Raw genomic sequence first — 23,143 nt, forward strand, 5'->3', positions numbered from 1 at the left:
TTCATGGATGGCCTGATTTCAGTCGCCTCATGGTCCTGCAAGTGGATCTTCTTTTGCTGAGCTGTGATATTCAGACACAGGCAAAGAGCTTCCTCCTCTCTGTGTTTTCTAATGTGATGAAAAGGTTGGCTGTCCAGCAGAAGCAGCTTCACTTTCATGTCCACGAGAGGGGACCGAAATCAGGCTATCTATAAAAAATTTCTGAATTAAAGGGAGGACCTGACTCCTCTCCGGACATGCCTGTAAGCCTTCATATAGTGCTCTTGAAAAAAGAAAACTCTGCTGTGACTGGTTTCGATGGGCAGCACAGACCATTTTTTTTTATTTGCCCTGATGTGTTCACACATTACAATATACTTTGGGTTAAAACGTTTTAGCTCGGAATGGCTACACAGTGCAGGTGGTGGTAAGAGGAGCAAGATCAAGAATGTTCCATAAACCTCAATAGAAGCAGACTTGTCCTTGCAGCTGGATCACTGCTTACTCCTATTTGCCAAAGTGAAAAGCAAAATTATATCTATACAATAAAATGTGAGCACTTTTAAAAAATGTGTAACTTTTTGTTAGGATTACTATTTACCTGATCAGCCCCTACATGAGCTCTCGGCCAGATACTTTGAAATAATGCCTTCATAGCCCGCAGACAAGCAGCAATTCTCTCCATAGGAGCATCCACAGGGAGACAACACAGAAATTCTACACAAATTCCTTTAGAGAAAAATGGAACACAAAAGAAAGAGAAAATAAGTGGCAGACACCATAGTGACTGCAGTCATCGTGGCTGTCACAATTTCTAATCTATTCCCCTTATGGATTAACACACATCTAATTTGTCTTGGAGAAATTAGAGACACTGAAATCTGTGAGTGAATGCATTATGAGATCTCATAAACTTAAGAATCCCTAAAGTTGGGAGCAGTAAGCACCTAGATGACATTGTATCAGTATTAATGGACACGTTATAGCATGTGCCTGAAGAAGGGGATAGTTAACCCCACAATGCGTAGGGGTTTGCCACTGAAGTGCTTTGCGGATTGATGACTTGCAGGGTCCACAAGATTCTTTTTTCCTTTTGTGGTCTGTCTGTATGCAATCAGCAAACAAGCATCGTAAAAGTATTGTGGATGGACACAGTACCTGTGGAGGTACATTTGAAAGCATCTCCGATTCAATCACTTACTAAAGCCCTGAGTAAAGCTAAAACTTAACTAAAACAAAACTAAAGAAAATAAATAGCAGGTAAGCACTCTGTCAAGGTAATGAGATCATTTTAAAGGGGTTTTCCAGGCTTTTAATTTTGATGACCTATCCTCAGGATAGATCATCAATATCAGATCAGCGGGGGTCCGACATTTCCGCCTATCAGCTGTATGAAGAGAAGGCACATGCCGTGCACGTGTGCCGTCCCGTGTCTTTTCCTGCTCACTGTCAACATAGCAGCGGCGGGCAGGAAGAGACAGAAGACGGCACATGCCTTCTCTTCATACAGCTGATCGGTGGGGGTGCTGGGTGTGGGACCCCCGCTGATCTGGTACTGATGACCTATCCTGAGGGTAGGTCATCAATATTAAAAGACTGGAAAACCCCTTTCACATTCAAAAATTGACTTTAACAAACCCTCCATGCAGTCTAATGTTATAAACTGTATTTTCTAAAAATGGAGCAATATTTTAAGTAAGCATTGGGTTTCATCTTTTCATCCAGTCCCTCACACGATAGTATTTTTGGTCTGTGTCCGACATTTTTTGCAAATTGCATGGGGATCCATTCATTTCTATGGGGGCCGCAAAACAGGCAGAGAGAACACAGATTTCACATCCCAATTCTGCAGATCTGCAATTTGCAGACTGCAAAACTGGTAGTTGTGTGAATGCCCCCTTAGGTAGTAGTTATCTCCTCATTTATTTGTGTCTTATTAATATATTAACCACATACCAAGAATTAGGTGAAACTTCTCTGAGTTCAAATCTTCTGGAGACTTAATTGGCACCCTGTTGCTACGCTCTTGTCCCATAGTAGTCGGAGTGACAGGACGGGAAAGTCGGCTGCCAGCTTCATCTGAGTCTGCAAGTAGGAAGCCAGTGTTGCTGAGCCACAAAGAGGTAGCATGAAGAATGGGAGCCCAGGAAGCCAGATAGTGTGGTCTGGCTGCACCACTAGTTTCAGAAGTGTAGAACATTCCGCCTGAAAAAGTATTAATAGAAATACTGATAAAATAATGACCTATTCTTTAACCACTTCCAGACCAGGCCATTTACCCCCCTCGTGACCAGGCCTAATTTAGCGAATCTCACATGTCACTTTATGTGGTAATAACTTTGGAATGGTTTCACTTATCCAAGCCAGTCTGAGAATGTTTTTTCATGACACATTGTATGTCATGTTAATGGTAAATTTGAGTCAATATGTTTTACCTTTATTTATATAAAAAAAAACACAAACAAAAAAAACTAAATTACCAAAAATTTGGATTCTAAATTTGAATTTCTTTGCTTCTAAGGCTACTTTCACACTCGCGTTTTGGGCGGATCCGTCATGGATCTGCAAAAACAGATCCGTTACAGTAATACAACCGCCTGCATCCGTCATGAACGGATCCGTTTGTATTATCTGCAACATAGCCAAGACGGATCTGTCATGAACTCCATTGAAAGTCAATAGGAGACGGATCCGTTTTCTATTGTGCCAGATTGTGTCAGATAAAGTTGATCTGTCCCCATTGACTTACATTGGCTCGGCTTCGTCAGACGGACAGCAAAACACTGCAAGCAGCATTTTGGTGTCCGCCTCCAGAGCGGAATGGTGACTGATCGGAGGCAAACTGATGCATTCTGAGCGGATCCTTTTTCCATTCAGAATGCATTAGGGCAAAACTGATCCGTTTTGGACCGCTTGTGAGAGCCCTGAACGGATCTCACAAACGGAAAGCAAAAATGCCAGTGTGAAAGTAGTCTAATACAGATAGTGATACCTCATAAAATACCTATCAATTAACATTCACCGTATATCTACTTTATGTTGGCATCATTTTGGTAATGTTATATATTTTTTTTAGGATGTTAGAAGGCTTAGAGTTGAAGAAGCAATATCTGACATTTTCAAGAAAATTTCTAAAATCAACTTTAACCTGTTCCGGACATAGGGCGTACAGGTACGCCCTGATGTCCTGGTACTTAAGGATACAGGGAGTACCTGTACGTCCTGAGTAGTTCCGATCACCGCCACGCGGCCGGCGGTGATCGGAACTGGGTGCCTGCTCAAATCATTGGGCAGGCACCCTAGGACAATGCGCTAGGGGGTCCCCCCCCCCCGTGTCGGCGATCGCAGCAAACAGCAGGTCAATTCAGACCTGCGGTTTGCTGCGTTTCCGGGTTATTCGGGTCTCTGGGGACCCGATAACCCGGAACAGGATGGTGATCGGTGGTGTGATAATACACCACCAATCACCATCCTGCGATCCTGAGAGGTGATAGTGACATCACCTCTCAGGATCGCTCTCATTGGTCGGCTGGGGCGGGCAGGCCATTCAAATTACAGCAGCGCTCCTCTCCTCCTCCTTTTGTGTCCGGGAGCCGAGGAGAGACGAACGCTGCACGTCGGAGCTGCAGGGATCATCAGCCAGCACCCCCATCTGTGCACCACCTTCACCAAGGTATTTAGGGAAAGGTTAGGGACAGGTTAGGTTAGGGAGGGATATTCAGGGAAATATCGGGTGTCTGGGGTCCACAGCACAGCTGTGTGACCCTAGACCCCCCAGGGGTGCTGCAGCTTGCCCCCCCCTTCCCCAAACTTTTTTTGGGGCGCAAGCAGTTTTTTTTATTTCTGCGTACGCTGACTGTGGCCGGCACTCTTAGCTGATCAGCTTTGGACGGCTGATCAGCAAGTTTGAATTGTAATATTTTTTTCAAAATTTTATTTTTTTTTTTTGGTCTGTTAGGTTTAGGGTAAGTTCGTGAACACCCGTGCCCCACACATACGCACACCAAATAAAGTTTATCACGCACACACACACTCCCCCATGGCCCGCCGGATGTTCTCGGCCGAGGAGGCATACGCCCAGCTTGCCTCCGAGTCCGAGAGCCCCAGTGAGGACGAGGATGACCCCACTTTCCTTTTGTCATCCGCGTCCTCATCATCTAGCGATGATGATGAGCCCCCAAGGCAGCGGGCACCCTGTGGCCCACACTAGTACGAGCCGCTCTGGGGCTCGTACTAGTTTTCCGGCCCACCAGTTAAGTCCACCGGAGCACCCTGCCGGTGAACTTGTCTGGTGTACCCCAGAGCATTTTGAGCCCGCGATTTCTGATTTTGTAGGCCAACCAGTAATCCAGATTCCCACAGTGGGCCTCACTGAATACGACTACTTTAGTCTTTTTTTCAGTGACCACTTTGTGAACCTGATGGTGGAGCAAACAAACCTGTACGCCCAACAGTTCATTGCTCAACACCCGGGCTCCTTTTTGGCTAGGGCCGGTGGCTGGACTCCGGTCAGTGCAGCCGAGATGAGGATGTTTTGGGGCCTCGTGCTGCACATGGGCCTAGTCAAAAAACCTAGTGTCGGGCATTACTGGAGTGGGGACGTCCTCTACCAGACCCCACTTTACAGTGCGGCCATGACACGCTCCCGGTTTGAGGCCATCCGGAAATGCCTGCATTATGCAGATAATGCAGCATGTCCCCCCCAAGGTGATCCTGCCTATGACCGCCTGTACAAAATCAGGCCGGTCATCGATCACTTTGGGGCCAAATTTGTGCAGGCCTATGTACCTGGAAGGGAGGTCGCGGTTGATGAGTCTCTCATTGCTTTCAAGGGGAGACTCATTTTCCGCCAGTATGAGGTATGGCGTGAAGCTGTACAAACTTTGTGAGAGTACCTCAGGGTACACTTACAAGTTTCGTGTGTACGAAAGGCGTAAAAAAAGTCCCAACACAACTGCCACCTTATCCCGTAGTTTCCAAAAAAAGGGTCACTTTTATGGAGTTTCTACTCTAGGGGTGCATCAGGGGGGCTTCAAATGGGACATGGTGTAAATAAACCAGTCCAGCAAAATCTGCCTTCCAAAAACCACACACCGCACCTTTCCCTCTATGCCCTACTGTGTACCCGTACAGTAGTTTATGGCCACATATGGGGTGTTTCTGCAAACTAAAGAATCAGGGCAATAAATATTGCATTTTGTTTGGCTGTTAACCCTTGCTTTGGTACTGGAAAAAATGGATTAAAATTGAAAATTTGCCAAAAAATGTAAATTCTCAAATTTCATCTCCATTTGCCAATAAGTCTTGTGCAAAACCTAAAGGGTTAACGACGTTTGTAAAATCTGTTTTGAATACCTTGAGGGGTGTCGTTTCTTAGATGGGGTCACTTTTATGGAGTTTCTACTCTAGGGGTGCATCAGGGGGGCTTCAAATGGGACATGGTGCAAATAAACCAGTCCAGCAAAAACTAATTCCAAAAACCACACAGCACACCTTTCCCTCTAAGCCCTACTGTGTGCCCATACAGTAGTTTACGGCCACATATGGGGTGTTTCTGCAAACTACAGAATCAGGGCAATAGATATACCTTTTTGTTTGGCTTTTAAACCTTGCTTTGTAACTGGAAAAAATTGATTAAAATTGAAAATTTGCCCAAAAAATCTAAATTCTGAAATTTCCTCCCCTTTTGCCATTAACTCTTGTGGAACACTTAAAGGGTTAACGATGTTTGTAAATTCAGTTTTGAATACCTCGAGGGGTGTAGTTTCTAGAATGGGGTCATTTTTGGGTGGTTTCTATTATGTAAGCCTCACAAAGTGACTTGAGACCTGAACTGGTCCCTAAAAATTAGGTTTTTGAAATTTTCCGAAAAATTTTAAGATTTGCTTCTAAACTTCTAAGCCTTGTAACGTCCCCAAAAATTAAAATGGCATTCACAAAATGATCCAAACATGAAGTAGGCATATGGGGAATGTAAAGTAATAACAATTTTTGTAGGTATTACTATGTATTATAGAAGTAGAGAAATTTAAACTTGCTAATTTTTCCCAAATTTGGGTAAATTTGGTATTTTTTTAAAAATAAAAATGAATTTTTTTTACTTCATTTTACCAGTGTCATGAAGTACAATATGTGACGAAAAAACAATCTCAGAATGGCCTGGATAAGTAAAAGCATTTTAAAGGGTTTCTACCACCACATTTTGACCTAATTAGCTGTCTGACACTAGCGATCTGCTAGTGTCTGCTCTACCTAACCATGCTATTGTAATACCTTTCTCTGCAACGGTTACCCTAAAAAACAAACTTTTATTGCTATGCAAATAAGCCTCTAGGTGCTATGGGGGCGTCTTTTCAGCACCTAGAGGCTCCGTCTACTCACCATGTCTGCCGCCCAGCTCGTCCCTCCAGCCCGCCCATCTCCTCTAGATTGACAGCCTCCATCGCGGCCGAATTCTCGCGCCTGCGCCGTGTGCGTCTGTATTCGGCGCAGGCGCAGTGACTGTCGGACCGCTCCCTGCGCCGGCATCTCCACTGCGCCTGCGCCGATGACGTCAGAGTGCTCCCAGGAACAGACGACGCCCGGCTTCAAGCAGTGGAGGTGCGCAGGCGCAGTTGAGATGCGCAGGCTCAGTGGAGATGCGCAGGCGCAGTGGAGATGCGCAGGCGCAGTGGAGATGCGCAGGCGCAGTGGAGATGCACAGGCAGCGGTCTGACAGTCACTGCGCCTGCGCCGAATACAGACGCACACGGCGCAGGCGCGAGAATTTGGCCGCGATGGAGGCTGTCAATCTAGAGGAGATTGGCGGGCTGGAGGGACGAGCTGGGCGGCAGACATGGTGAGTAGACGGAGCCTCTAGGTGCTGAAAAGACGCCCCCATAGCACCTAGAGGCTCATTTGCATAGCAATAAAAGTTCATTTTTTAGGGTAACCGTTGCAGAGAAAGGTATTACAATAGCATGGTTAGGTACAGCAGACACTAGCAAATCGCTAGTGTCAGACAGCTAATTAGGTCAAAATGTGGTGGTAGAAACCCTTTAAAGTTATCACCACATAAAGTGACACTGGTCAGATTTGCAAAAAATGGCCTGCTCCTTAAGGTGAAAATGAGCCCGGTCCCTAAGGGGTTAAAGGGGTTGTCTCACTTCAGTAAGTTGCATTTATCATGTAAAGAAAGTTAATACAGGCACTTACTAATGTATTGTTATTATCCATATTGCTTCCTTTGCTGGCTGGATTCTTTTTTCCATCACATTATACGCCGCTTGTTTCCATGGTTACGACCACCCTGCAATCCATCAGGAGTGGTCGTGCTTGCACACTATAGGAAAAAGCATCGGCCTCTCTAGTGGCCGGGACCATGGGAATGCACATAGGCCAGTGCTTTTTCCTATAGTGTGCAAGCATGGCCACAACTGATGGATTGCAGGGTGGTCGTAACCATAGAAACGAGCAGTGAATAATATGATAGAAAAATGAATCCAGCCAGCAAAGGAAGTAATATGGATAATAACAATACATTAGTAAGTGGCTTGTATTAACTTTCTCTACATGATAAATCCGACTTATTGAGTGAGACAACCCCTTTAAGGACCAATTCAGTTCTAAAGTCACTTTGAGGAGCTTACATAATATAAACCACTCATAAATTACATTTTAGAAATTACACCCTTCAAACTATTCAAAACTGATTTTAGAAATGTTGTTAACCCTTTATGTATTCCACAGGAGGTGAAAATTTCAAAATTTAACTTTTCTTTTGCAGAGTACGCTCTTGGCAGGGAGCGCCATATGGTTTTTGGAGGGCAGATTTTGCTGGACTGGTCTTGGGGCGCCATGTTGCATTTGAAGAGACCCTGAGGTACCTCTACAGTGGAAACCCCCAAAAAGTGACCACATTTTGGAAACTACAACACCAAAGGAATTATTAAGGGGTGTAGTGAGAACTAACATTTGGCTGTAAAAATGAAAAAATTACATTTTTATTCCTACAAGAAAATGGTGCTTGAGGCTCAAACTTTCTTTTTCACAAGGGACAACAGGAGAATATTAACCCCACAATTTGCTACCCATTTTCTACTGAATACAGTAACACCCCATTTGTACTCGTAAACTGCTGTTTGTGGATACGCCAGGGCTCAGAAGGGATGGAGCAGCATCTGGCTTTTGTAACATGGAGTTTGCAAAAATGGTTTTAAGAGCCATAAGTTTTTTTTTTTTTCTGTTGACTGAGCAGTGTGAGGGCTTATTTTTTGCAGGACAAGCTGTAGTTTTTATTTGCACTATTTTGGGGTACATTTCGCTTTGTGATCTATTTATTTATTTTATGCACTTATATAGTTGACATATTCCGCAGCACTTTACAGACATTAGCATCACGCTGTCCCCAATGGCGCTCATAATCTAAGTTCCCTATCAGTATGTTCTTTGGAGTGTGGCAGGAAACCGGAGAACCCGGAGGAAACCCACACAACTCTGTGCAGATATTGTCCTTGGTCGGATTCAAACCTAGAACCCCAGCGCTAATCACTGAGCCACAGTGATCGCTTTTTATTTCATTTTTTTGGGGAGGTTAGCAAAAATGAAAATTCTGTATTTTTTTTTATGAAGTTCACCACGTGGTATATAGGATATGATAACTTTATTCTGCTGGTTGATACAATTATGACGATACCAAATTTATATATTTTTTTTTCATGTGTTACTACTTTTGCATAATAAAATCCTTTTTATTAAAAATCTGTTATGTTTCGCATCGCCATATACTAACATTCATAACATTTTTATTTTTCTGCCAACTTAGATATCAGGGGGTTTGCCTTTTGCCGGACAGACAGTACGTTTTATCACTATGACTTGATATTATGGTTTTTGGGGGGCCAGGGGACAAAAAAATGCTGTTTTGCCATAATTTTTATTAGTTTTCACTCGATGGGGTAGATCATGTGATATTTTTATAGAGCCGGTGGTTACCAAACATATCTATTTTTTATTTTAGACGTTTTACACATTAAGAACATTTTTGTAAAAAAAAATCATGTTTTTGTGTTGCCAGGCTCGTTTTTTGCAGGCTGCAGTGACATTTTCATTGGTACCATTTTGGGATACATATGACTTTTTGATCCCTTGATATTATGTTTTATGGGAGATGAGGAGAATAAAAAAAATAGATGTTTAGACATCATTTTTATTTATTTTCACAACATTCACCTGATGGGATAGTTCAGGTATGGCCAACCTGTGGCTCTCCACCTGTTGTAAAACCTCAACTCCCTCCATGCCCTGCTTTAGGCTGAAAGCTGTAGGCAGTGTGGGCATGCTGGGAGTTGTAGTTCTGCAACAGTTGGAGGGCCGCAGGTTGGCCATCCCTAGGATAGATCATGTGATATTTTATAGAGCAGGTTGTTATGAATGCCGCAATACCAAATATTTTAATTATTTATTTCTGTTTTTAACAATTTTAAAATGACTTGATTGGGGAAAAAGGTGCTTATTTTACATGTTAAACTCATTTTTTTTTATTTTTATAAAATACTCTTATTTTACACTTTGTGTCCCCCATAACTATTGATTTCTCCTGTAACTGGGGCTGACATAGTAGTCACGGTAACAGAGAATACACTCTTCAGAGAGCCTGTACAGCATTACGCAGCGCCGTACAGCCTCACTGTGGTGCTGATAGATGGATAGATTTCTAAAGAAGACCCGGCAGCTCCTGCAGTCTCCTGGCCGGGCTGGAACACGAAGCGGCACATCGCTCCCCGATCTATATACACAGCGCTCATTCAGTGCTGTGTATACAGCAATCTAGGAGGTTTACAGCAGGGGTGCAAAACCTTTTCGGGTTGGGGCCCTCATTACCAGACTGGACCAAAAATAAAATTTTAAGGGGTATTGCCAACTGAAATACTGTATTTATGGCGTTTTTTTTTAACATACAGTATATACAATAAATGTCTAGTTACACCTCCAGGACTCGCATCTAATAGGAGAATACAAGAAAAATATATGTGAGCAGCCACAAGACATAGACATACATGTCTGTTACCAGATGGTTGGGGGCCACACAGAATGGTATCAAGGGCCGCATGTGGCCCCCAGGCAACAGGTCGTGCACCCCTGGTTTACAGGTTTGGATAACACCATTTTAACATGTTCAAGTAAAAGTTAAGTTTTATTTTGAGATGCTGGATTGATAACACTTACATTCATCTTGAGATACCTGAGTCCAAGGGGTAATCTGAGCTGCCTTCTCATCACCAAGGACCTTTATGTTACCATCAATCCAAATGGGTGAGCTTTATTACTTGCTTTTTTGTTTTCTTTTTACTGATGGCTGTATTTGTGAGTTATCCAACACTCAGATTCTCCAACTGACGCATCATCCTATGTGTGGACAGGAAGTCCGTTTCTCTGTTTATTCCTGTGAGAGAGCCAATGCCAGTCTCACAGGAATGAATAGAGAAATTGAGGGGTTGTCCCATGAAAAATATTATGCAGTTTTTTTCAAACCAGCACCTGCATCTGAATACTTTTGTAATTGCATGTAATTAAACATTTAGTATAGCCACTGCGTTATTCCATAAAATGGATCTGTATAGCGCCATCTGCTGTTTGCTCTTTTTCTTATTTCTTTGCCCACCTTGCTGAGGTGGCCTCAAATGCTCAGTTCTGTCCTTTAACTTCCTCTTTAAGATGTGATAAGAAAAGAGCTGCTGCAGTAAGGACACGCCCCCTAGGAAACAACTCTCCCCTTGAACCGCCAGCTTGATATAAATCTAGCGGAGCAATGAATGGGCAGATCTCTGGATCCATGTGAGGTGCAGGGCTGGTTCTAGCTTTGTTAGAAAGAGATTGTCATTTACGATATGAGGTCACATTCATCATGTGATAAACCTCTTTAAATGATAAACAAAAAATAACTAAACTTTTGATGTCATGGCAACATATCAAAGGTTTTGATCAGTGGGGGTAAGAGTGCTGAGACCCCCCAATCGCTAGATGGGGGGGGAGAAGCGCTCACACAGAGCTCTATCTCCCCTCGCTGCTGAAGAAGGGCTCAATAGAAAGTCTATGGGGGAGATTTATCAAAACTGGTATAACAGAAAACTGGCTTATTTGCACACAGCAACCAATCAGATTTCACCTTTCACTTTCCAGCGCTCCTTTGGAAAATGAAAGGATCCCTCTGATTCGTGGAAACTAAGGATCCCTCTGTTAGGGGCAACTAAGCCAGTTTTCCTTAGTAGCATTTTTGAGAACGCTCCCATGAGCAGCCTGAGCTATTCTATGAGAAAAAATGAATATTGATGTATACCAATCAGACTGTGGCAAAAAGGACATTATTTTAGCCTCTGTTGGGTAAATGGTGGCCTCTAAATGCGTGGTGGCCTGCTCAATACAATGGTGGCCTACTAAATGCATTTTAAGTATTCACGGGGAGTCTTCCTAAGGCATACAGCAAATGGACACTACAAGTGTGAACGCTGACCTACACTGTCAACTAATTATTATTATTAATGTCCGCTTAATTTTATGGAAGGCAAGTAAAGTTTGTTTGGTACTGGTCAACATGTAAATGCGGTGACATTAATAAAATGCCCACTTTGGCATAAAAACAAGAGTGCAGGCTCCACTTACCAGGTGATGGAAGCTGATGGCTGCTCTCCGGAGGCAGAGTAAGTAGTGCATGATCTTGTAAAGCTGATAGCCACAACTTGCTCAGAGTGGTGATATCAGCTTGTACCAAGGAAAGGAGACCGTCTCCTGGATTAGAAGCACACCTTCCTTCTGTTCTTTCCACTGCTGCAATATAGACCTGTTGAAGACATTTTCAATCTTTAAAGAGGTCCTGTAACCTCTCCTAACCTGTGTGTTATAGCAACTACTTGCACCTCCTCTTGTAATAAAAATTCTTATTCCTGCTAGAAATTATGAATGAATTTGCAATGAAAATCCAGATGGGCGTTACCAGTTGGGGGTGTGTCCCTGCACAGTCTGACATTATCCAATCAATACTGCCAGTGTCAGACAATGCAAGGACACACCTGGACTTTCAATACAAACCGTTAGCAACTCATTCATAAACTTGTAGCAGGAATAATAAAGGAATGGCACAAAGGAATGCTCCAGAATTGTTATTACATGGGGAATGTGAGGAGTTACTAAAACAGACAAGTCAGGAGAGGTCACGGGTCCTCTTTAAGTTTGAAATCAAGACTGATAATTGACAAGAGCTGACTAAAGAGACTTTTACATGTGGCGATGATCAGACGAACAAGTGTTTGTAGGGAAAAAAAAAGGGGTTTTCGCCCATAACCCGGTTTAAACAGTTCATCAGCTGACAACTAAACAAACTGTTGGTGGATTGCATCTTTTATGTGGCTACAGAAATGATCATTTGTCAGCAACACATTACCCTTGTAAAAATGTGATATACCGATTCTGCATAATACAAAGTGTATGAGAGGAGTGGGGCACAATCAATTGCATTAGCAAACGCTCATTCACCCCATTACAATCATAGCACCATTTAAATGAAAGTAACAATCGCCAATATCTTCAATAAGCACTTCGTCTGCTATGGATTTTAAAGGCTATGTACACCTTTGGGGGCAATTTTTTTTATTATTGCATTGTACTCATCGAGCTAAAAAAATCATTTTTTCAATTGGTCTTTATAAAAAAAAATTAAGGCCTTTTCTCTTTGCAGCCTTGAGATTCTCTAATAGCAGGCTCTGAATGTTCACTGGCCACCAATGAATTTAATACTGGGGAGGGTGGGGGGGGGCCGCACTGGCCACCAATGAATTTAATACTGGGGGGGAGGGAGGGGGGGCCACACTGGCCACCAATGAATTTAATACTGGGGAGGGAGGGGATGCTGCACTGGCCACCAATGAATTTAAAACTGATGAGAAGGGAGGGGGGGCGCACTGGCCACCAATGAATTTAATACTGGGGAGGGAGGGGGGAGCCGCACTGGCCACTAATGAATTTAAAACTGAGGAGGGAGGGGGGTCTGGCCCCTGCTGCCTGGCAGCACCTGATCTCTTACAGGGGGCTATGATACGCACAATTAAGGGGGGGTTAATTGTGCGGATCACAGCCCCCTGTAAGAGATCGGGTGTTGCCAGGCAGCAGGGGGCAGTTATGTACACAGTTCTTAGTATATTCTAACTTGAAGCGTCCCCATCACTATGGGAACGCCTCTGTGTTAGAATATACTGTCGGATCTGAGTTTTCACGATCTAACTCAAATCCGATGGTATATTCTAACATATTCAAGTTAAAATATACCATCGGATTGGAGAAAACTCCGATCCGATGGTATATTAATTGGGACTCCTGACTTTACATTGAAAGTCAATGGGGGACGGATCCGTTTGCAATTGCACCATATTGTGTTAACGTCAAACGGATCCGTCCCCATTGACTTGCATTGTTTGGCTCCGCACGGCCAGGCGGACACCAAAACGCTAAAAGCTGCGTTTTGGTGTCCGCCTCCAGAGCGGAATGGAGGCGGAACGGAGCCAAACTGATGCATTCTGAACGGAACCCTAAACGCAAGTGTGAAAGTAGCCTAACCCTTTGTGACATAACTGCTCAATATTTTTAATAAAGACCAATTGAAAAAATTATTTTTAGCCCAAAATGAGTAAAATGCAAGTATAAAAAAAACTGCCCCCGAAAGTATACATAGCCTTTAAAATCTCTGGCTTGTTCATTATTCTTTCCCACTATTTCATCTGCTGCATGAGAATAGGGTACGACTTTGGTATTGGCTTAAAGAGGGATCTTACAGGTGTGAGACCTACTCTTCACCGTCATGGGAACTACTGACAGAACACAGGTTGGAAACAATAGATTACCAGTATGTGAGAAACTAAAAAATATGTTTTCAAATTTCAATTTGATACAATACAATTTTCAAACACTATGATCACTGGTGACAAAGTCATAATTGTAATTTCAAACGTTTTAACATACCTGTATAACTCTATAACTTTCATACAGAGACAAAGAGAAAAAAGGAAACTGAGTAATCTGCACGGGTGTACAGGAAAGGTTGAGGGAAATGGAACGAATAGGGCGCCAGGGGATAACCACAGGATGGTGTGGAAGGAGGAAAATGACAACTGCTGAAGGATAATGGAGAATAATAGGCAGCTCCCCAGACCCAAAAAAAGGGAAAAAGGAATTCAGTGCCCACTAGTGGACTGAGGTGGCTTACTCCACTGACTTTGTCTCTGTATAATCGTTGGTTGGCCGAGTATCTCAGAGATCCTGATAATACCCAGGGGGCGCCACATAGACTCCAGAGTTACCTATAAAATTATAGTGGATTACACTATTAATATCTTGGAGAAAGGTTGCACTTACTTTACCAGGGAGGAAGGCATAGGATAAAGCTCAAGACACCTATACCACAACCTCCCCCGCCGAGACCGCTTCAAAAGATGTAATGATGGCTTCCTGGTCCCCAAAAAGATGACACCGGGGCTCCAATGTATGCAGGAAGTCTTTTATTAGTTTAGCTCCCACTTTGAGCGCATCGGTTTCTAAACAGTAATGTCCATCCTCTTTTCATTATTTTTGCATTGTGTTCCATTATACAGAGACAAAGTCAGTGGAGTAAGCCAGAAATAATCATCAGTAATACGGCAATGCAGGTTTAAATCCACAGATTCTACCACATGCTCATCATGTATTTACTTTTACATGTATTATGGGAAACTGTATATCACTTACTTCTGCCCAGGCCTTCAGTACAGCCAGTGTCTCCATGGTCGTGGTGCTTTCACAATATACACTTGAGGTCTCTTTCATCACTTGCACTCTGCTTAGAGAAGAAAGCAGCAGCTGCTGAACTCTCTGCAAGTCTGATGCGTCCTTCACAACTCCACTAGCCAGCCACGCACTGCAAACCTGTATGGGGATTAACACACACACATGTTTTCTGTTATTTATATAGAACCCGAGCTGCACATGTTAAATAATAATAACTTTATTTATACAGCACCAACTAAGCATGACCAAATGGATTCTACCGGAATTCATCACAAATTTCCCAAGCAGTTCTGATTCTAACAAACCAGATTTTTTTTTTGTGATTCGTTTAGAAAGACAGACTAGTACGCTACTATAGGTTTCTTGGCGATATATATGCATTGTCTAGGGGGGTACTCTCATTATGGAGGGCGCCTAGTATCCATAGGTTTCTGGGAGAGATATTAAAATTAGCTTTCCTATCTGATGCCAACAGATGTAAGTAAGATGTGCTAATTTTCATATATTTTTCACAAATACCCAGAGAAACACTGCCTAGCTTACTATGGTCATCACATATATTAAAGGGGTTGTCCGGGTTCAGAGCTGAACCCGGACATATCCCCTTCTTCACCCAGGCAGCCCCTCTGAGTGGAGCATTTCTTGCTTTGATGCTCCCACTTGCCCTGCGCTGAATCGGGTAGGGCAAGGGGTGTTTCAGAACCTCTGGTGACGTAGCGGGTCTCACTATGGGAATGCTATGTGGAGGCCTCCGCTTAGCTGATGTCACCGGCACTAATGGGCAAGCTTCATCGCTGCCCTAGTCTGTGTAAAAATATGAACAAAACAGCCCTTGCCCTGTGCCATGCAGGGCAAGGGAGCGCATCGGAGTATGAAATACTTTAATGCACCACTCAGAGGGGCTTCCTGGGTGAAGAAGGAATCTGTCCAGGTTCAGATTTAACTGGTCTCCATAATAGAAATAGTACCCACCCAGAGGTCCCTCCAAAGCTTTTTAACTTTAAAAGCTGATTCTATCTGCTTTGCGCTGATAAACAGCTTTAGTCCTGAAAGAACTAGTTGCAGATGTGAGGCTGGCTATTTTCCTAGTTTTGCTACATAAGTATGTTTAAAAAAGCTGAGCAATGACTGGAAGGATATCCTGTAGTTGTGAAGCCCTCAGCTTTTTTCAATACTTTTTTATACAATACTCATCATACATATTTGTTGGTCTCCCTAATGATAATGAGCACCCTAAAGAGTACCCGCCCCCCAAGGCCAGTCAGTCAAGGTAATTTTCTCTCGAGACATTCTGGTTCTATTGTCCTTCTAGAAATAGATAGCTTGCATGTCTTATTGAGAGAAGTGTAATCCTGGTTCGAATATTCTAGTTCTCTTGTCTCACTTTCAGTTGAATATTACTTTGGGGTCTCTCTTTGGGTCATCTGAAATTAATCCCAAAATGGTAAAATAAATTTGCTCATTCTTAATTCTAACAAGCCTAAATATTTTGCAATTAATTTCAGTCAAATAAAGAGACGCACGTGAAAAACATGTGTAATTCAGCTTTCTTTCCAAAAGCCAATATCTGTAGTGCCTTTGAGTGCAAGGGGTGTGGTGGATAGTGTTTAATGATGGATCAGGTTCAGAAAAATTATACTGGGGGAGTGGAGAAGAGTTACATTAGGGGATGTTATAGACCACCTTAAAAAGGTTTTATGGAGCGTCTAAAACTGGATGCTGTGAATTAACCTAATTGCTGGGAGTAGCACATTCCAGCTCGAGAGAAGTCTTGAAGATGGGAATGAGAAATTTGGATTATGTCAGATGTTAGCTGTGAATCATTTGTAGAGCATGGGTAGGGTGGTAAACAGAAATGAGGGGGGAGATATATGTGGGTGCAAAACTGTGGAGAGCTGTAGGTGTGTGAATGAGCAGTTTCAATTGAATCTTATACTGTATGGGCAACCAGTGCAATGACTGGCACAGAGTGGAGGCTGCGGAGTAGCAGTCAGTCAAAAAGATGAGCCTGGCTGCTGCTTTCAGGATAGATTGGAGAGGGGAAACCAATTAATAATGAGTTACAGTAATCGTAATGAGAATGGATGAGGGCATGTTTCACTCCTATCAGTAAGTTCTGCAATGAAACCATCATCACTCTAGCTGTAGCTGGTGGTGCGCAAAGCCCATTTTAAGATCATTAATGGCTAATGTAAATGACCCATGTACAAAAGCGTTAAAAGGGTTTCTCTGGTCCCGTAACAACATTTTTTTATCTGTGCAGAGTAGGGCTGCAACGATTAATCAACGTTATCAATAATATTGATAACGGGATTCGTTCTCAATGAATCCCGTTATCGAATAATCGGCCGATTCGTTGCTATACGGGCGGGAGCGGGCGGTCAGGCTCTATGCCTGCGGGTCCTTGAACTTTAAATCACCGCATCTTTATTACCTTACAATGAAGCTCCAGTAACAGGCAGAGCGGGTGGCAGCGTAACGTCACTTACTCACGTGACGCGCATGCTCCGCCTGCTTCATTCATAAAGTAGGTGGAGCAGGCCTGTCACGTGAGTAAGTGACTTTACGCCGCCGCCCGCTTTGCCTGTTACTGGAGCTTTATTGTAAGGTAATAAAGATGCGGTGATTTAAAGTAAAAGTTACTGCCAGTTAAGGAATACTGTTGCGAGTGGCGGGGCCAGGGCTGTTATGGGGAGGGGGATCTGTGGATGGCACTGTTATGGAGGGGATCTGTGCACTGTTATGGGGAGGGGGATCTGTGGATGGCACTGTTATGGAGGGGATCTGTGTATGGCACTGTTATGGGGAGGGGGATCTGTGGATGGCACTGTTATGGAGGGGATCTGTGTATGGCACTGTTATGGGAGGGGGATCTGTGGATGACACTGCTATGGGGGAGATCTGTGGATGACACATATAGCATAAGATGCTATATAGTGTCATCCATAGATCCCCCCATAGCATGGTCATCCAAAGATCCCCCTCCCCATAACAGTGCCATCCACAGATCCCCCTCCCCATAACAGTGCCATCCACAGATTTCCCATAACAGTGCCATCCACAGATCCCCCTCCCATAACAGTGCCATCCACAGATTCCCCCATAACAGTGTCATCCACAGATCCCCCATAACAGTGTCATCCACAGATCCCCCCCCCATAACAGCGCCATCCACAGATCCCCCCATAACAGTGCCATCCACAGATCCCCCATAACAGTGCCATCCACAGATCCCCCATAACAGTGCCATCCACAGATCCCCCATAACAGTGCCATCCACAGATCCTCCATAACAGTGCCATTCACAATTTGTTTTAATATGGCCTTTGAACATAATCTTTCAAGTAAAATCATATAAACCCCTTTTTTTTGTCATTTTGGTGTTTTTTCCCGATTAATCGATGAAATTATCGACAACTAATCGATTATTCAAATAATCGTTAGCTGCAGCCCTAGTGCAGAGTACCCCAAATGCTGCATATTCTTGTCCCATATACCTGTTTTTCACGTCAACGCTTTCCTTACAATGGTCTTGTCATTACTGTGAACCAAAACAGATTCTCGCCAACTGGCTACCTACTGTTTGCAGTGGGGAAAAAAAGTTGTATATTCCAGGCGGCACCCACTGCAGATGATAGGGGCACAGCTTCTGTGCCCATGCAATTCAAAGGACAAAACTCCACACCCACTTGTGGGAATATACCACAAAAATGGGAGTACGGTTATGTCCAAATCAGGAAATGGTTAATACTTAAAACCATAATTTCCTCTGACCAGAAAACACTAACTTTACATTGAATATAGATGATTACTTACCTGGCAGGCCATAGCAGTCACATCAGGATGAGTATCTGAGTTGAACGCTGGTCTTACTGCAGCTACTACCTGTCAACAGAGAAATTCGTACTATATGGTAAATATTACACTGATAAAGTATTACATACATTTGTTGATTTATTTGGTAGTACATTATTTTATAAGCTCTAAGGGGAACTCACATTAGCTTGATACTGTTCTAGTATAAGATGACCAGGAAATTCAGGTTCAGACACTGAGGAAAAACATTGTATGACCAGAAGTAGTGCCTGAAGCCCAACCATACGGAGCTGTTCACTGTGATCTGTGGCAGCCATAAATGACATCCGAACCAGATCTTGCAAATGCAGAACCAGGAAATCTCCTAAGAAACAACAAGTGTAAAATGTGTGTTGGTCAACGTGCTTACTTAACCCTCATGGTCCAACAAATTTACTGGTTCTCTAGTAATAATGCCATTTTACCAATTACCATCATCCTGCTCTATTAAGCTAAGTATTAATACTTACCTGCTGCACGTAGCTCCATTCCTCTGTGCTGCCTCCGGTGTCTCCATCTTCCAGTCTTAGGCTACTTTCACACTAGCGTTCGGAGCGGATCCGTCTGATGTTTCATCAGACGGATCCGCTCCTATAATGCAGACGTTTGCATCCGTTCAGAACGGATCCGTCTGCATTATAACTTAGAAAAATTTCTAAGTCTGAAAGTAGCCTGAGCGGATCCGTCCAGACTTTACATTGAAAGTCAATGGGGGCGGATCCGTTTGAAGATTGAGCCATATGGTGTCATCTTCAAGCGGATCCGTCCTTCAAACGGAGCTCACGAGCGGACACCCGAACGCTGGTGTGAAAGTAGCCTTACACGGTTTACTTACGGTGCAGCCAATGACTGGCTTCAGTGGTGATGTGGCCACAAACAGCATGTTACCGCTGAAGCCAAAAATTGGCTGCAGCAGAGCATGTGACCATGCGCATGCAGCGCCGGAAGAGCAGATACAAATGAGGCAGTATGGAAGACTGGAGCGGCAGGGAGCAGGTAAGCACGAATCCTTAGTTTGGTGGGGCAGGCAGGCTGCTGGCACTTGGTAAAATAGCATTATTACCGGAGAACCCCTTTAATGGATAGGCAAAACCAATAAATGATTTTGTAATTGTGAATATTTTATGCCATAATGAGTTTTATCACTTGAAAGCATATCTTTTAACATAAAATCATCATTGTTGAATATCATTTTCCCTTTAAATATGATAATGAATGATGACAAACCTGGAATTCTTCAGTACATAATTGCTATTTACTAACGCTCCTTCAGACATTATGAAATGCATGTTCTTAACCCCTTAAGGACCGGTGATCGGAACCCGGTGCCTGCTCAAATCATTGAGCAGGCACCTCGGCTAAATGCGTGGTGGGGTCCCGTGACCCCCCCCCCCCCCCCGTGTCAGCGATCGCCGCAAACCGCAGGTCAATTCAGACCTGCGGTTTGCGGCTTTTACCTGGTGCGGCTGTGGCAGTGCCATCGGGTCCCCATGGGGCTGTGGGGGGGGACCCGATGGCATGGAAGGCAGCGCGATACCTTCCCGAGGCATCGCACTGCCTTCCGGTGAAGAGCCTGTGAAATCCAGCCCCCTGGATCTCACAGGCCGGAAGCTGTATGAGTAATACACACAGTATTACTCATACAGCCAATGCATTTCAATACAGAAGTATTGGAATGCATTGTAAAGGTTTAGACTCAAGTCCCAAAGTGGGACAAAAAATAAAGTGAAAAAAAGTTGAAAAAATTTAGTTTTCCCCCCAAAAAATGAAAAGTTTCAAGTAAAAATAAACAAAAACGTCATTTTCCCCAAATAAAGTAAAAAAAATTGGTAAAAAATAGTTTATATATTAGGTATCGCCGTGTCCGTATCGACCGGCTCTATAAACATATCACATGACCTAACCCCTCAGATGAACCCCGTAAAAAAAAAAAAAAAATTTGCTAAATAAACAATTTTTTTGTCACCTTACATCACAAAAAGTACAACAGCAAGCGATCAAAAAGGCGTTTGCCCACCAAAATAGTACCAATCTAACCGTCACCTCATCCCGCAAAAAATGAGCCCCTACCTGAGACAATCGCCCAAAAATAAAAAAACTATGGCTCAGAATATGGAGACACTAAAACATAATTTTTTTTTGTTTTAAAAAAGCCGTTATTGTGTAAAACTTACATAAATAAAAAAAAAAGTATATATATTTGGTATCGCCGCGTTCGTATCGACCGGCTGTATAAAAATATCACATGACCTAACCCCTCAGAAGAAGAATGTAAAAAAAATTAAAATAAAAACTGTGCTAAATAAACCATTTTTTGTCACCTTACATCACAAAAAGTGTAATAGCAAGCGATCAAAAAGTCATATGCACCCCAAAATAGTGCCAATCAAACCGTCATCTCATCCTGCAAGAAATGAGACCCTACTTAAGATAATCGCCCAAAAACTGAAAAAAACTATGGCTCTCAGAATATGGAGAAACTAAAGCATGATTTATTTTTTGTTTCAAAAATGATATTATTGTGTAAAACTTACATAAATAAAAAAAAAGTATACATATTAGGTATCGCCGCGTCCGTATAGACTGGCTCTATAAAAATATCACATGACCTAACCTCTCCGATGAACACCGTAAAAAATTTAAAATAATAACTGTGCTAAATAGACCATTTTTTGTCACCTTACATCACAAAAAGTGTAATAGCAAGCGATCAAAAAGTCACACGCACCCCAAAATAGTGCCAATAAAACCGTCATCTCATCACGCAAAAATCATACCCTACCCAAGGTAATCGCCCAAAAAACTGAAAAAATTATGTCTCTCAGACTATGGAAACACTAACATGATTTTTTTTGCTTCAAAAATGAAATCATTGTGTAAAACTTACATAAATAAAAAAAAAGTATACATATTAGGTATCGCCGCATCCGTGACAACTTGGTCTATAAAAATATCACATGATCTAACCTGTCAGATGAATGTTGTAAATAACAAAAAATAAAAACGGTGCCAAAACAGCTATTTCTTGTTATCTTGCCTCACAAAAAGTGTAATATAGAGCAACCAAAAATCATATGTACCCTAAACTAGTACCAACAATACGGTCACCCTATCCCGTAGTTTCTAATATGGGGCCACTTTTTTGGAGTTTCAACTCTAGGGGTGCATCAGGGGGGCTTCAAATGGGACATGGTGTCAAAAAAAAACAGTCCAGACTTTACCCTCAATGAACCACTGCTTAAAACCACTGTTGAGCTAAAAAGCAAAGACACAAAGCAACAGATAGAGAATTAGGCCAGATTCAGATGAGTGAGTTCAATGCAAGAAACTGTGTGTGTGGCAGTGTGATTTTCCACTCTGACATCTGCTCCTATGACAGGACGTGAACAGTATTATAATGATTTATACTGCTGTGTGTGCCTGCCAGACATTTATCTACTGAATTATACTGACAGCATTATGTCAAAACTATAAAGTAGATTCCAGGTCTCGCATGGAAACACATTATAAAACATAATAAGTAAAGTGGCCAGAAGAAGCGCGGCAGCGCGAAACGGCCGTCGCCAAATTAACGTCCCGTGGAATATAGTGGTCCGCCCCAGCCCCGCATTTTTATCTGTATTCTGAAGAAGAAATAAAGAGAATTTGTATTACAGCATCGGTGAGTGGCGACTTCTTGCTTACACTTATTTACAAGAGTTTATGAATTACTTTTTACTATGAATTGAGCACCTGTATTGCTGTTTATGAGACAGGATATAAGGGTCACCGTTGCGGGTACGAACATTCGGCAGTGCAGCTCTTATTCATTTTTTCAATCTTTTGGTTGATAAATAATGCCGTGCGATCCCGTCAGAGGAGAAGAGGTCAAAACGAGAAATCATGCTTACACACACCGCATGTTTCTCACATCTGAGTCTGGCCTAAGGGTCCATTCACACGTCCGTAGTGTGTCTTGCGGATCCGCAAAACACGGACACCGGCAATGTGTGTTCCGCATTTTGCGGACCGCACATCGCCGACACTAATAGAATATGCCTATTCTTGTCCGCAATTGCGGACAAGAATAGGACATGTTCTATTTTTTTTTCGGGAACGGAAATGCAGACCTGGAAGTACGGGTGGGTCCGCAATTCCGTTCCGCAAAATACTGAACAAAATGTGTGAATGGAGCCTAAGAGTCCCTACTATAACATGATCTGCAAGGTAATGAGATAATAACATTACAAAAAATTATAACAAAGCAATGGAAAAACTAGATTTTTGTACTGACCGTAAAATCTGTTTTTCTTCCATTCATTGGGGGGTACAGGCTTGACCATGGGTTTAGCTGTTGCCACAAGAAAGCGGACACTAAGCACAAAAGTGTAAGTTTCCCCCTCCAGCTATACCCTTCCTACAGGGACTAAGCTAAATCAGTTAGTGCAAAAGCAGTAGGAGAAGCAAGACAAAAACAGGAAAACCAAACTATGTACAAACCCAGAACAACATAGGCCATAAGAGGCCCGTAAAAGAGAGA

At 42.9% G+C, this 23,143-nt stretch overlaps 1 protein-coding gene across 2 annotated transcripts in view; it reads right to left on the minus strand.

Annotated features, from left to right (window-relative positions):
* Positions 1 to 23,143, minus strand: part of HEATR5A (HEAT repeat containing 5A) — a 177,026-nt gene that overhangs the window by 31,190 nt on the left and 122,693 nt on the right. For both annotated transcript variants that reach the window (XM_040411174.1, XM_040411172.1), the window contains 6 exons: positions 18,768 to 18,949; positions 18,586 to 18,654; positions 14,731 to 14,907; positions 11,620 to 11,797; positions 1,936 to 2,184; positions 581 to 708 (listed from right to left, as the gene is read on the minus strand). In XM_040411174.1, the coding sequence (XP_040267108.1) occupies positions 581 to 708; positions 1,936 to 2,184; positions 11,620 to 11,797; positions 14,731 to 14,907; positions 18,586 to 18,654; positions 18,768 to 18,949 (983 nt within the window). The remainder of the gene's footprint in view (positions 1 to 580; positions 709 to 1,935; positions 2,185 to 11,619; positions 11,798 to 14,730; positions 14,908 to 18,585; positions 18,655 to 18,767; positions 18,950 to 23,143) is intronic.

The sequence above is a fragment of the Bufo bufo genome, chromosome 11 (genome assembly GCF_905171765.1).
Source record: "Bufo bufo chromosome 11, aBufBuf1.1, whole genome shotgun sequence".
NCBI lineage: Eukaryota > Metazoa > Chordata > Amphibia > Anura > Bufonidae > Bufo > Bufo bufo.